The sequence below is a fragment of the Serinus canaria genome, chromosome 21 (genome assembly GCF_022539315.1).
Source record: "Serinus canaria isolate serCan28SL12 chromosome 21, serCan2020, whole genome shotgun sequence".
In the NCBI taxonomy this organism is placed as follows: Eukaryota; Metazoa; Chordata; class Aves; order Passeriformes; family Fringillidae; genus Serinus; species Serinus canaria.
Genome location: NC_066334.1, coordinates 1963006 through 1977671, shown reverse-complemented (window position 1 = coordinate 1977671; position 14666 = coordinate 1963006). Strand labels below are relative to the sequence as shown.

At 44.8% G+C, this 14666-nt stretch overlaps 1 protein-coding gene across 6 annotated transcripts in view; it reads left to right on the top strand.

The window, feature by feature from the left end:
* Positions 1 to 14666, top strand: part of SPEN (spen family transcriptional repressor) — a 66097-nt gene that overhangs the window by 33969 nt on the left and 17462 nt on the right. For 4 of the 6 annotated variants that reach the window (XM_030231471.2, XM_009095746.4, XM_050982331.1 and 1 more), the window contains 5 exons: positions 8156 to 8316; positions 9484 to 9684; positions 10437 to 10588; positions 13074 to 13199; positions 13758 to 13871. In XM_030231471.2, the coding sequence (XP_030087331.1) occupies positions 8156 to 8316; positions 9484 to 9684; positions 10437 to 10588; positions 13074 to 13199; positions 13758 to 13871 (754 nt within the window). The remainder of the gene's footprint in view (positions 1 to 8155; positions 8317 to 9483; positions 9685 to 10436; positions 10589 to 13073; positions 13200 to 13757; positions 13872 to 14666) is intronic. The other 2 variants (XM_030231470.2, XM_030231473.2) reach the window with 1 other exon arrangement.

Sequence of the window (14666 nt, the reverse complement as noted above, 5' to 3'; positions counted from 1 at the left end):
CTGGTACTAAAATACAGCTTTTGTCCAAAGGTTTCGTGTGCTCTGAAGTGTCAGTTACAAAATACTAATTTAGATCATCAGCAGATAGGTGGCAAAAGCTCTTCCCTTTAACACAATTACTCTGCAATTGACCAGCTTTTGCCTGATCCAGGCCTGGAGCAGCAGCTCTTCCTCAGGCATGTGCTGGCAGTGCTTGGAATAATTTGGAGCATGGCTGGAGAAGGTGGGAGTTCTGGGTGGCTGCAGCAGGAATTCTCACGAGGGATCTTGACCCAGGGCTTTGCTCTGTGAAGGTGATGTTAAACAGAGGCTCATCCTGCTCACCCATTCTCACACCCACCCTCTTTCTTCCCTCTTTGCATCGGTGGAAGTTTAATTGTGGGAAAGCAGAGCTGAGGAGCTGCTTTGTACTTCACCCTCAAGGCCTCGATGACTTTTATCTTTCCCAGCACCGAGCTCCGTCACCGTGGCCGTTTGCTGAGAAAGCATTTCCTTCAGCTTCCCAGGGTTTCTTTTGGAGCATGAGCAATCCCACTGTTCCCAGGGAGCATCCATGGTTCAAAGAGGCATTGGCTGGGCAGGGAGGTAACTCCAGCTGCTCCCAAATTCAACACCAAACCCATCCACATCCACCTGCCAGTGTGGGGAGTGCAGGGATTGAGCAGCTTCTTCCCAGCAGTGAGAAGATGTTGTTCTCAGTGCTGAGTCAGGTCTTTGCTCCAGAGATAGGCCAGTGTGTTTGTAACCAACACTTCTTTTCCCCCGGGTTAGTGTTTTTAATTCTTGGTGCACAAAGTTCAAGCCCAAGGACAGGGGGACGTAGGTCAAGGAGTGAGGTGACAACACCGACTGTGGGTTGGGCACCATGTCCTCAGCCAGACAGAGATTAATATAAACATACATATTTTTAACAGTCATAGTGGGTTATTTAGTTGCAGGGAAGAATTAAAAGGAGCCCAAGGCTGTCTGAAAACTCTTGAGGTCTGCCAGGGAAGGTGGTTCTGGGGGTGGGAGTAGTCCATCCTACTGAGCAACATCTCCCATCTTCTCCATGATTCATTTCAGACTTTCATCAAAGATCAGGTGTCAGACATCAGGACAAAATAACTTACGTAAATATATTTGTATATATTTATACATGGCCTGTCACAGACATGCAAATGGAATGTTAATAAGCCACTCACTTGGCTTAGGATAAATATATGGTAAATAGTACCTGGAGGCTGTGTCTTCAAAAACTTGCTGGTCAGAGACTGAAATAAATACAGCAACAGTGTGTGTTAGTTGGTGATGTAAAGGACATTGAGTTGTCACAGTTGTGTTGCTTACCCATGGACCTTGAACATAGTTTAATTTCATTTCTTTGAATTTAGGATTCCAGCCCAGCAGGAGATCATTGTAGTCTCCTCTGTGGGCGTGGTAAAGCAGAAAAAGTTAAGGGAAGGAGGATGTCCTTGTTTCATTAGTCTCCAGAGTTGTAAATGCTGGTTTTATCTGCTGCATGCTTTTTGTGCCTGTTTCGGTTTCCATGCAGCACTGGCCTTTCCCCCCTCTCAGTGGATTGTTGTATCATAGCTGAGTGCTGTTAAATACTGCAGAGTGTGTGACATGCACAAACCAGAGTTCCTTGGGTGGTGAGTTCTCAGCAGCTTGAACGGGTGCCAAGAATGTCACATAATCACATCCCCGCGAGCTTTGCTCCAAAGGGGCCGAGGCAAGGGTAATGGGCACAGGGTAATTACACTGAGGGAATGTTTAGGTGGCTTTCTCTGCCCTTCCTCTGATATCCATATTTCCAGTGGAGAGCCTTGTTTGCACATGGAGGAACTGGGTTCAGGTTCTTCGTGGTTTCTCTGTGTGGGCTAAACCCCTTCAGCGCCCGCCTGCAGTTGGCAAAATGCGGCGACGGCTCGTTTCCTCTTGATCTCTTCATACAAACCAACCTCAGAGGTTGGACTGGGTTTTCTGACGTCTTCAACTTCAGGTTCAACAACTCCTTTGAAGGAGGGAAAAACCCCTCGTATTTATTTCCGCAGGTGTGTGAAATGTTTTTTTTCCCATACAAATGCCCTGGCGTGGGACGTGTCATGTGTACAGAACAAATGCCTGCTGCTTGCTTGGATATTTAGGTCAGTGCTGGAGTCTGATAAGGAGTTAAGGTTGGTGTGCCCAGACCTCTGTAATTTTCGTTGTGGTTATTCCTGCCTGTGGCAGGGTGTTGGAATGAGATGATCTCTAGGGTCCCCTTCTGGATTCTATGATTGCTGCTTGAGTGTGGCAGATCAGCCACCTGGATTGTTGGATTAACAGGGTGGTGTCAGGAGTTTTGTGGGAACAGCCAACTGCTGTCCTTAGGAAGGAAAGTGTGATTTGATGTGCATTTTTGACTTCATGTGTGCAGAGAACTGGGGAAATTCTTGTTAAATATCTTCTTAGGTTCATGTAATAGTTATCAGTAGGTCAGAAATACCAGTCTGTAATAGCCTTGTGCATATATTGCTCCAATGTATAGTTTTCCATCCAGAAGTCGAAATGTTTTATAGGCGAAGATCCTTTAGTCCATTGCTAGAATGGAATACAGTGCGTTTTTTAAGCTTTTATTTTAAGCAGTTGCCGTCAGTTTTTTGTGGGTGTTGGCTGGCAGTAATCAGGTCTTTTTAATTCTTTTTATTCCCAACATTCAGGAAACTTGGAGCAATTTTCTAGTGTTCTTTTCCCAGGTCGAGGAAATCTAACCGGCAGGGTTTTTTTCCAAAGCCTATAAAGTATCCCAAGGAGTGTGTCTTCTGGATAGAGCTGATCATACAGCACTGCCGCTGCTGGTGTTCTGTGCATGGAGATCATCTGTGGTGACTTGACTTGGATCTGGAAAGGGAGGGACTGGGAGAAAACCCAAGGGTTCCTGTTCTTCTGTTCAGAGATGACTGTACGTTAACTTTGGATTTCCTGACCCGGCTTGGGAATCTGGTGCTGACATCAGCCGTGAGAATAACCCGCCGTCAGCAGGGATGGAGCCTGTCCTCAGTAGATCTTTCTAGGAGATAATCTTCACTCTGAGATTATTCAGACAGGGTGTTGCGTCGAGCTGAGCCGGGCAGAGTTCCTGATTTCAAGTTAATTTTGGCAGGGAAAAAGTGATCATTCTGCATATTTCCTGTAAAAGTAAAAAATCCTGGATGCTTCACCAGGTCTGGTGAAAGAGTTTCTGAAGGCAGCTATAAAAAAAAAATTAAAGTATTAATTTTTACATTTTTCACAGCTGAAATTTGGCATGAAAAATGCAAAGGTTTTAAACTGTTTTTAGGTGGCTTTGTTTTTAACTTGCTCCAGCTATAGAAGTTAGAATCATGGAATGACAGAATCATGGAATGGTTTGGGTTGGAAGGCGCCTTAAAACCCATCTCATTCCACCCCTGCCTCAGGTTACTCCAAGCCCTGTCCCACCTGGTCTTGGACACTTCCAGGGACTAGGCAATCACAGCTTTTCTGGGCAACAGCAGGTTGGTTTTGCTTTGCTTTTTTAAACCTGCATTGGCAGCTCAGCACCCACAGGATGTTAAAGCTTCGCTCTGCTTTATCCTCCACGGCGGCTGCCATGTTTCCAGCCGTGCTTCCAGCTTTGTTTCCCGTCTGCCGCTCGTGGGGAGTCCCCAGCCTGCAGCTGACTCACCGCTCTCAAATAAATCAACAGGCAGAAATGACAATTGTGCCACATTTTAAAATTGCAGGAGGGTGCAGGGCAGGTTGTGAGATCCCTTGATTCAGCACCGCTGCCATTGACGGGAAACAGCAGGTCTCCCGTTCCATCCAGGGGCTTGGAGCCTCTCTTTTATCTCCTTCTGTGGGAACAAAGCACAGCTGGCTTTGTGTTCTCTGCTCGGTGCTTTCATTTCTCACACCTAAACCCAGCGTAACTTCATCACCACTAGGCCTGCAAACTGTAATTGCCTGAAAATGAGACATTTCTCTGGAAACGAGGAGTGGTTTGTGGGATACCAGGATTTGAAATGTCATCTTTGCATTTAGAACTGAGCAAAGGAAAATTCTGTGTGCTAAGTGAGCTGCAATATACTGAGACCAGGAATGGGGCCCCATCATCTTTGTGGGTCCCTTCCAACACAGGATATTCCATGAAACCAGATGTATTTGAGTCTGAATCTCATGGCTGGATTATTACATGTTGAGTCTTTTGGAATCAGCTCATGTGGATAAAATTTAGGTTGGATTATGAACAAATTTAATCTTGATTAATGGAATATAGATACACAGATAAATATTGTAAGTTATTAATAGATTTTATCATGATCGATAAAAAATGGACACATGAATAGTGTGAGTAAGAACACACATCCTTATATACTCGTAGGTAATTATGGAATGCCAATAAGTGTTTTAAAAGGTCTTGTAAACACCTGTAGTAAAGTGCATGTGTAAAAGAAAGATTTTATGTCCACCCCTTGTTTAATTAAGAACAATCTCTCTTATTGATCAATTTTCCCGTATGATTTTGCCGACAGTAAAATTCAAGAATAAATTTTCTTCAGTGCTGTGATGCCGTAGAGTGGAACTGATTTTAGAAGTATCTGGGCTGGACAAAAGAACATCTGAAATGCTGGTTAAGTGCTCAGAGCGTTCCCCAGTGATGCCACGTTCCAGGAGCAGCGCGGAGGAGCGTTGGTTCCCAGCTCCCTCCCGGCGCTGCGCGTGTGTTGTGACAGCTCCGGAGATTAGTTCCTCGGCGTGCTGGCATTCTGCTCCGCTGACTTCACAGCGATGTGGAAGAGCAGGTTCTCCCGTGTTGGGAAAAGGCTGAGTGCCAGAGCACGCTCTGCTTCTGGAAAAAATCACCCCGGGTTTAATGCTGCTAGCGAAGCCCAAAATGAAGTTATAGAGCTATTTTTGTGCCATTTTTGACCTGCCCCGAAACCTATTGATACTTGGAATACTTTTAAGGAGGAGATTATCAGAGCTGTTGTTTTATCCTATTAGGTTCCCATGTTAAAATTGCCCTAGCTCATTGTAAAAGCTTTATGAACCCACTTTTGCCAGAAGAATTTTTAATAACTTATTTTCTGCGTTGGCAACGGGTGGCTGTTTTCAAAATTACTCACAGGGAAAAGCAAAGCCATATTCTCATTTTAATATTCTGGGAACTTGTCCTTGAGCAGCTTTCAGGCTTCAGATCTGTATATTTTTAAAGCTGAAAAAGAGTTGTATTTTGCTGCTCAAGACTCCACATAATTCCCTGTCAGATGCTTTATTTTGATTGTGCTGTGAGCTATAACTGGGTGACACAGCAGCTATAATTAACTCTTCCATCATTCTTCCATTCACAGAACATCAAACCTTTGACTTACTTTTGAATTATTATATCCATGTTTCTTCAGTTGGAAAAGTGATGGGGATTTCCCTAAAGAAAAGGGGGATTGTTCTTGCAGTAATTTTTTTTTTCTTGTCTAAAAATAATCAGGAAATAATGATTTTTTTTTTTTCTGGAATAAGGTTTGTTTTGCTAAGGGACACATATCCTTAAAACTCCCTGGGCAAATGGAAGTTACCAGTATGATCCTTGTTTCCCAAAGCTGCACAGAATTCAGGCTCCTTTGTAGAATTTATCACCCTGTTGCACTGCTGTGTCATCACTTGGATATCTAATGGTATTATCCCAAGATAATATTTTTTCTCTAGCGGAATGCTGTGATTTTAACAGTATGCTCCATATTTTTAATATCCTCATAAAAAAAACCCAAACTATAAAAATAGCCTGTCTCCATTCTAAAGCACTGCTCAAATCAAGCACTGCCCCTTGCTCGAGAGATACAGTCTCAGCACACTGGAATTCTAAAGGCTTTGGGATCATCAAGATGTGAGAAGGGAAAGTGGAAATGGGCACAGGGCAGAGGGTTCTGCAGCCTTCCCCAGAGGGAAGGCAAAAATAGTGCCTTTCCCAAAAATGTGCCTTTCCCACACACATTCTCTGCCCTGTATTTAAAGAAGTTTCTCTGTTCTTTGCCAATTTATTTGTCAGTAGCAGGCAATGGCTGTTGTTACCCCTGGAGAACACGGAGGGCCTGTTCGTGTGGGATTGGGTTTGTTTTTATCCCAAAATGCTGTAGAGAAGAGCTTCAGTTTGGTGATTTAGTGGAATGGCAGAGGGAATGAAATAAAGATGAGGAAGAAATGCTCCACTCTTCAATGTCAGTGATTAAATAGTTCATTAATGAAGAGGGCACAAAAGGAGGGTGCACAGGTGAGACGGAAATAAAGGCAGTTTACCAATTTAGCAGAAAAATGAGGCTGTGAAGGGACATCTTGATGGTGGGAGATTGGTTGCTGGAAAGCACAAGGAACTGTAGCTGGGAAGGGAAATGTTATTTATTACCCATGAAGTGAGAGGTTGGATGGTGCAGGGCAGCTGCCCTGAGGAAGAGCAGGGCAGGGGGAAGGGCTCAGTTTTTCACTCCATTCCTGGCATGGCTTTATTTTCACTCCTCTCCCAAAGTGATGCTGAACTTCCTCCTCCGGGGCCGGAGGAGTAGGAGGAGAATGTGTGGGAAAGGCACCAACGTGTGAAGTGGCTGGATGGGATGGGAGGGTTGTAATGAGAGGGTGAGACCAGCAGCAGAGTTTCTCATGTTTATTATTACTTCTGTATTTTTGACCCTTTTTGTTGTGTTTTATTTTGGTCTGGCCTGTTTTTATATCCCTCTGGATTGTTTGTAAGTATTTTGGGATGGAGATTGTCTTCCCTTCTGCGCCTCCAAATATAATGGGGACAGAGCCCAAGGGCTTTTGGGAACGTGCCATGGTGCTCGTTACACCAGGATGTTCAGAAAGAAAACCAGGGTTTTTGAATGTTTGAAGAAAAACACCCACAAAAAAAGCAGTAGAAGAGCTCACAAAATCAAATCTTGGAAATTACTAGAAGCCTGAAATGGTTTCCCTGAGAAAAGAAATGGGAAAGTTAAGTGGTTTAATGGCAGGAAGGTTTGTAAGAAGGGTATGAAATATTTAAGATAAGAAAAAGATAAACTTGCGTATCGTTTTTCTAATACGATGTGGAGAGGAATATAAAAATTCAATCAAGCAGCAAATTTCAGACTGACAGGGTTATTTTAGTACGTGGCACGTCTCTCCTCCCTCCAGCCTCCGAGTTAAAATTCCAGCAGAATTTTTTCGAAGGCTGCTCGTGTAATGGAGAATGAAAGTCTCCGGGGTTATGTCAGACAAAATTATTTTTAGCGCTGTTCTAAGCCCTCGTGCCTCGGGGAAGAAATGAGCCACTGAAGCAGGATGACGTGTCCCCACTGGGCAAGCTTTAATAACATTATATTCTCTGTATTTCTGCCTCTCCTCGAAGCATCGAATGATCCTGAGTCTGTGGGTTAGATTGACTCCCTCTGTGATCTAATATGCAAATCCTCTTCCGCTGTAATTATTGTTTATAAAAGGTGTTCTTGGGTCTGAATTCTTCATGTCTGGAGTTGGAGAGTGAGGCTGAGCCTGGAAATAATGTTTGCTGGTTCGTAGAGAATCCTAGAATGGTTTGAGCTGGAAGGGACCTTAAAGATCATCTTGTTCACCCTGGGCTGTGGGCTGGGATAGGGACATGGACATGGACATCCCCACCTATCCAGGTTGTTCCCAAGCAGTTGACCAAAATGCTTGCCATGATTTTCACACATGGTTTCTTTGGAGTACAGATCTTTTCAGGGAAGATGCCTGAGAACGCAATAATATTTCTTTCGTATACATGAGAGTGCTGAGAGGGGTTTTGAGGCATCGTCAGACCTGTGCATCCTCCCTCTATTTCTCCACTCTTCCTTGCACAGCTCCTGAGCTGGTCCAACATTGCATTACACTTAATTAAATCTCCGCTATTGTCAGGGTGGGTAACAGGATCTCACTGACATTTTACCCACATTCCACTTCCCTGCCAGTGTCCTCTGGAGGCTTTGGAGGGGGATATTGGTAGGAAGACACTTAAATCTGCATGAATAGCAGGCAGCAGCAAAGAAACAGAACCAGGCACAAAAGGGAGGAAGGCCTGTGGATGAGCAGAAACTCTGGAATTTTTCTTTTTTAATAAGATATCCATTTCCTGGGTGGCTTTGCCCCGTGCACTCACCTGTCCTTCCCTCCATGCCGTTCCCAGCAGTGACTCCAGCAGCAGCTCGAGTGACGAGTCCCCGGCGCGCTCGGTGCAGTCGACAGCCGTGCCCGCGCCCGCGTCCCAGCTGCTCCCGTCGCTGGAGAAGGATGAGCCCAGGAAGAGTTTTGGGATCAAGGTGCAAAATCTTCCAGTGCGCTCAACAGGTAAATTCACTCGGGAAAGGAGAACGGGAAAAGGGGGTGGGACTGGTGGGATAACCTGTACTGAGTTTTTGACACACGGCAGCCATGTGCTGCCTCCAAGGATGGGATCCTCTCCCTGCTTCTGCCTCTGTTCTTGTGTGACAGTGGGAAAACTGCTTAATTAGTGACCATCTGTGAGAAACCCTGCTGGTCCCAGCTCCAAGTACTGGGCATTTCCAGCTCCTGGAACTGGTGCTTCCAACAGTAGTGTGGACTTTCCCTGGGAAAAAACTGACGCATCCCCATTTTTAACTTAAAACTAATTGTTTTATTTCACCCTGCTTCAATTTATTTTTAAATCCAAAAAGTCAAGGGTTTTCTGTTGTAGTTTGAGTGCTTTAAAACACCCCATAGCATATATGTAAAGGCAATGCATATTGCATGGAAAATAAGCCAGGAAACCACGTGCTGAGGAGTGCCCATGATAGCTCCCTGTTCCCTGTGCTGAGCACAGGAGAGATCCCTCAGGAAAAACCAGCATGGCATAAGTTGTGAAACAGTTTTAACAGAATTCATGGATGCAGAAGCTGAGCTAAAATAATAATATCTGTTAATCTTGTGAGCAGAGTACCTCACGTGTTGGTATCTTCCTATAGATTTAATGCCTGTCATATTCCTTGAAAGGACACGAAACTGAGGTCAATATCCCACGAATCCCAAACAGATTGTGTGGGACTGAGTCAGATTCTGCAAAAATCTGATGAATCTGCCCAGTTATATTTCTGAATTGACTGAACTGAATGCTGTGTGACTTCAGCCTCCTCTCCAGACACCTCATCCCAGCTGTGCACAGTATTCCTGTGGGATTTTTAATTGAGTATCCCTGTTATTTCTTCTTTGCCTGGAGCTGAGTGTCTCTTGGAAGCAAAACCCATCCACCGCCAGGTTTAGCCATGTAAAACCTCATGTGTTGAGTTTCTTGGGTTTAAAAGAGAAAGATCAGCAAGAAACTTTGGACACTGTCAAAATTAGCGTCCCAAATTGAAAAGGGCAGTCATGTGAGGGCAGAGTTAAGTGGGGTGAAGTCGCATTTCAGAAAGACAGTCAGAGTTCTTCGTGTCTTTTATGGTGCTGCTGAGCTGGTAGAAGTGACATTTCTGCAGTATTAATGTTTATTTGTTGGTTTAGATACAAGCCTTAAAGATGGACTTTTCCACGAATTCAAGAAGTACGGGAAGGTGACGTCGGTGCAGATCCACGGCGCGTCCGAGGAGCGCTACGGGCTCGTGTTCTTCCGGCAGCAGGAGGACCAGGAGAAAGCACTAAATGCCTCCAAAGGAAAGCTCTTCTTTGGCATGCAGATTGAAGTCACAGCCTGGATAGGACCAGGTAAGGTCCATGCCCTTCTCCCATGGGACTCTGGGTGTGTTTAGGAGCTGTTGTAAAGAGGCTGAATAGAAGTAGGAAACATACTTTAAAGAAACTGGGGAGAATACCATGATAAACTCCGGAGCAAAAAGAGTGGATGCTCTTGGATCAAACAGTGAGAGAGAAGGAAAGCTGCCATCCTCCCAAACAGTGGGATCTGCTGGAAGGAACGATCTCATCTGCCATGTCTCGGAGGAGCAGCTGCCAGTGGGTGGTGTGAGCACAGCACTGAGTCCTCCCAGCCTCGTTTCGTCTCCTTTTAATTAAAACAGCCAAGGAGTGCTGCGTTTTGAGGCTGTGGCAGCCCACGTGACCAGCCAGTGAGAGCTGTGGCCCTGAGCACATGGTGAAGTTCTCAGACTGCACTTCAATGGCTTCTTTAAAAATTGATTCCTGAAAACAAACTCCTGCCACGTGCACTTCCCCAAGCACAGGGAAGCCTTACTGGAATTCATGCACTCAAGCATTGATACTTGGTAAATTTCCAGAGAAGCAGTTGAAAGGTGCAGCTCCCTTTCACCTGAGGATGCTCAGATTCCTCTGTGGAATATAAAGATTCCTAATCCCACATGAATAACAAGTCATGGGTGCAATACTGGGTGTTTTTCTCAAAGACAGTGGTTACTCTTGTTCAGATCAAGAAGGAGGTGTGATTAAACCAACATGAACCAAATCTCCAGTCATTACAAATTTCCTGTTCTCTTTTGTCCTAGAAACTGAAAGCGAGAATGAATTTCGTCCTTTGGATGAAAGGATAGATGAATTTCACCCAAAGGCAACGAGAACTCTGTTCATTGGCAACCTGGAGAAAACAACCACCTACCACGACCTTCGCAACATCTTCCAGCGCTTTGGGGGAATAGTGGTATGTGAATGGCGTCCTGTGTGGGGTGGCACTGCCCCGCTTTCTGTAGAGACCTGTGAAATGCTGAGAGTGGTGCTAAATCTGTTACGATAGATAATTCAGTCTTTCTGTAATAATCTGAGTCACTCATCTTGCTGGAATATACCTGAAAGCTTTTCTTTGTATTTGGAGTTTAGCATATGAATGTTGAGGGGTAGCTTAGCAGGAAAAACAGTCCTAGGAGTGTTTACAACAAATGTCTCTCCTGGTAGTTCTCTCCTGGTAGCTCCAAAGCTTACTTGGTATTTGGAATGTGAATGTGCCAGGTGATGTTCTCACATTGACTCCTACAACTGTGTCAATCTGAGTTTCCTGTTGATTGCTGGAACAAGGGGCTTGGTCAGTGTGTGTTGAAGCAGCCCCGTGCCCAGGCAGAGGGGATTGGAGTAGAGGGATCAGTGATGGCACATGAGGGATTTGGGTTTTCAGCTGAGGGGGAGTATCCAGATGAGGTAGAGCAGCCCCCTCTTCTCTGCTCATGACTTTCTATCAATTCCCATCAATGTTATATTTAAGGGAAATTTTCCACAAAAGTTTGCAAGTATCCTACTTAATTAATTTTCACATGGGCATGGAGTGACAGGACAAGCCTTAAGCTGAAGGAGGGCAGAGTTAGGCAGGATATTGGGAAGGAATAGGAGGGTGTGGAGGCCCTGGCACAGGTTGCCCAGAGCAGCTGTGGCTGCCTCATTCCTGGAGGTGTCCAAGGCCAGGTTGGACGGGCTTGGAGCACCCTGGGACAGTGGAAGGTGTCCCTGCCCATGTCCTGGAGGTAGAACTGGATGAGCTGTAAGGACCCTTCCAACCCAAGCTATTCTGGGATTCATTCTGTGATTCCTGTTGAGTCTGGGCTTCAGTTCTCCCTGTAGGCTGTGGGTGCTTGTGAATGTGCTGTGCCTCCTTCACTCTGCTCTGACATGTCTACTGCAGCAGAGGAATCAGTCACACATTCCAGGAGCCCCATCCCTGCTACTCCCCAAAAGAGGAGGAGGTTGCTTCAATGCACAGTGTATATGAACAAATGAACAAATATAAAATCCCCGTTTTATGATGTCTGGCAGCCCTTGTGTATGCAGACTCTGCTGTATCCTTGACATCAGTAGTGATTTATGAATTTGTGCCATGTCTGTGGCTTGAACCCTTTTCCAGTGTTAGAGCAGCAGAGCTCTCCTGATAAAGATGCTTATCAGTGCTAGTGTAAATTGGCTTGTGTGTGCAGTGGTGCTCCCTGTCAGCATTATTAATGGCTCAGAATTGGGAGGCAGTGCTGCCTCGCCGTTTCCAGGAAAACTTGCAAGCTCAGGTGCAGAAGGGACCAGCTTTATAACCTTTCTGAGGGGTAATGAGCACAATAATGATACTTTATTTGCCTGTCACAAGGAATTGCTTGCCCAGGGTGAGTGGTCAAGTATAATTTGCTGTGGTTGCAATTGTGCTACTTCAGACACTTGGAAATGTAGTTTTCTATTAATATTTCACTTAAATCATTAGGCCAGGGCTGTAGGAGTCTAACAGTTGTGTAAATCTCCCTGTTTACTTCTGTTTTCCCAGATAAAGAGCTCTTGGGTGAGACTGTGTCAAACTGCTGCCTTGTCCCTAAATTTATTAACCATGAAATTAGCCTGTCCTAGATGTTGGAACATTTGTGCTTAGATCTGTATGTGGCTCACAAAGGCAGCTCCTGCTATTCCAACAAATAAAGCCAAACCCTCTACCTCCTATTTTCAGCTTGGAATGAATCATAGGATCATGAGTTTGTTCAGAGGCTTTGGGTACATTTCCAGTGCTAGTGCTGAGCTTGTTTGTTAACCAAATGTCAGCTCCTGGCTTGCTGGGCTTTTTAAAATCGATTAAAATCAGCCTTTATTTGGCTTTGTGAGCCTCTGGCTGTACTTGTGAATGGGCCTGTGGTAGCTTGGGTTTAAAGAGCAACAGGAACCAAAGTTGAGACTCTTTTTGCCTTTGCCATGAGTCAGACTGGTTCAAGAGATGAGTCCAGCATCACTTTGTGTTTCTAGGAACAGGATGGATCATGATTATTTGGAAAAGAAGCCCGGCTTGGCTCAGAGATGAGGATCGGAGCAGGTTGTTTTCTCGTGAGCCTTTGTGAGCGAAAATTAATCTGTATTTCTTTGATCCTGAATTGTCTCTTCTTGATATAGTATTAACAGCCTAAAGCTGGTGTTTGTTGATCAGGTCAGGCTTAGTTCTGCAGGCTTGGATTTTAAGTCTGTGGGATAAAGAGCTTTCCCTGCTCAGTAAGGATTTGGTTTTGAGATGCAGCAGAACAGCAAAGTTTTAACTGTCTACTATTGTTTAAATCCTCCCTCTGAAGAAAATATTAATTAAAGAGCTTGCTGTGCCACGTGTCCCTGAAAAAAAACAAGTCCTCTTAGATGGGATTGACTGCTGACTGTGGGCTGTTGTGTTTTGTGCTTGTCCCCAGGACATCGACATTAAGAAGGTGAACGGTGTCCCTCAGTATGCCTTCCTGCAGTACTGCGACATTGCCAGCGTCTGCAAAGCCATTAAGAAGATGGACGGGGAATATCTTGGAAATAACAGGCTCAAGGTAAAGATATCCTCCCCTGGACTATATCCTTCTTGTGTCTTCCGCTGCACATCGATGTTTCGCAGCCAGGTAGTTTATGGAAGTAAGATGGTTTTTAATGCGAGATCATATCAGAGCCTGATGGTTTAAACCACCACTCCTTTGGGATTAATCAGCATTTTTGTTGGTTCTGTGCACACACAGTCCTGGGATTGAGCACTCAGAGACTGACATTCCCTGGCCTGGAAGGACCACGTCTGGCAGGGCTGTGCTGGGAATGCATCCCACTCCCCATGGCAAACGGGGCCTGTCAGGCGCCAGGGCTGTCAACCTGTCACTTCTCAGACATTCAAACTAGAAGAACCCAGTGTTGTCAAACACTGTATTTGTTTAAACAAGCAGAATTATTTTCATTAATTGCTCTTTGATTTTTGTCTTGCACCTGCACCAGATGCTAATTTTAGAAAACCCATACAAACAACAGGTTTCTCCAGATAAGTCTTTCATCAGGCAGGCTCTGATCAGTGAGTTTAACCCTTGTGCACTGTACTGATGGAAGTTTTGCCCTTTTGTGTCCAGCTGGGTTTTGGGAAGAGCATGCCTACAAACTGCGTGTGGTTAGATGGGCTTTCCACAAACGTTACGGATCAGTATCTGACCCGACATTTCTGCCGATACGGGCCCGTGGTGAAGGTAGGTGGGAGGCTTTGGCATGTGCTTCCAAGTCGTTACTGTCTTCCTTTCTTCCCATCCTGTCCTTTCAACCCCACTGTCCAGGGCTTTATAGCTCAGGTAGAAAAAATTCTCTCTGGGGTGGAATTTGGCTGACAGGGCTCTGTCAACATGGACAGCAACCAAAAAGAAATATTATGAGTGAGCCGAGATGTTGAGCATTGGAAACCATTTGTTGCTCTTGTGCAGTACAGTCTCTCCCCAGCAAAACTTCTCAAATGTTAGTTGGAAGAACAGCAGTCTAATTACGTAATTACCCATACTTGCTAATTACATAATTAGACATAACTATGATTTTTTTTCATCAGACTGAGAAAAAAAATACTTTTTAAAAGCAGTCAGGACAATCACAGTGCCAAAAGTACATGGAAGAAGAGAGAAAGTCAATAATGGTGCAACACACCCCTGTCATGCTGCGGGAGCCTCTCCCATGCAAGTGATTTATCACGTGCTTAAACTTCAGTGTGGGAGTTGTCCTGCATGTTTTTATTGGACATGGATGTGCTTAAAATTAAGCAACGTGTGTAAATCTTTGCAAGATCAGGGTTTGACCTCCCCAAAGGATTTTTGTGGGTTTGTGTTGCAGCTTTGACATTCTTTATTGTAGCTGTTGTTGCTTGAATAATACATTTATGCTGCTAAAGGAAGGCAGTATTTGGAAATTGGGTGTTTAACAGCTGGTGAGTGGTACTGCAGACTGATAACAGAAGCTGGTTCCACTCTGTGATTAAATGTTTCCTTTACCTTTTTTCCCCC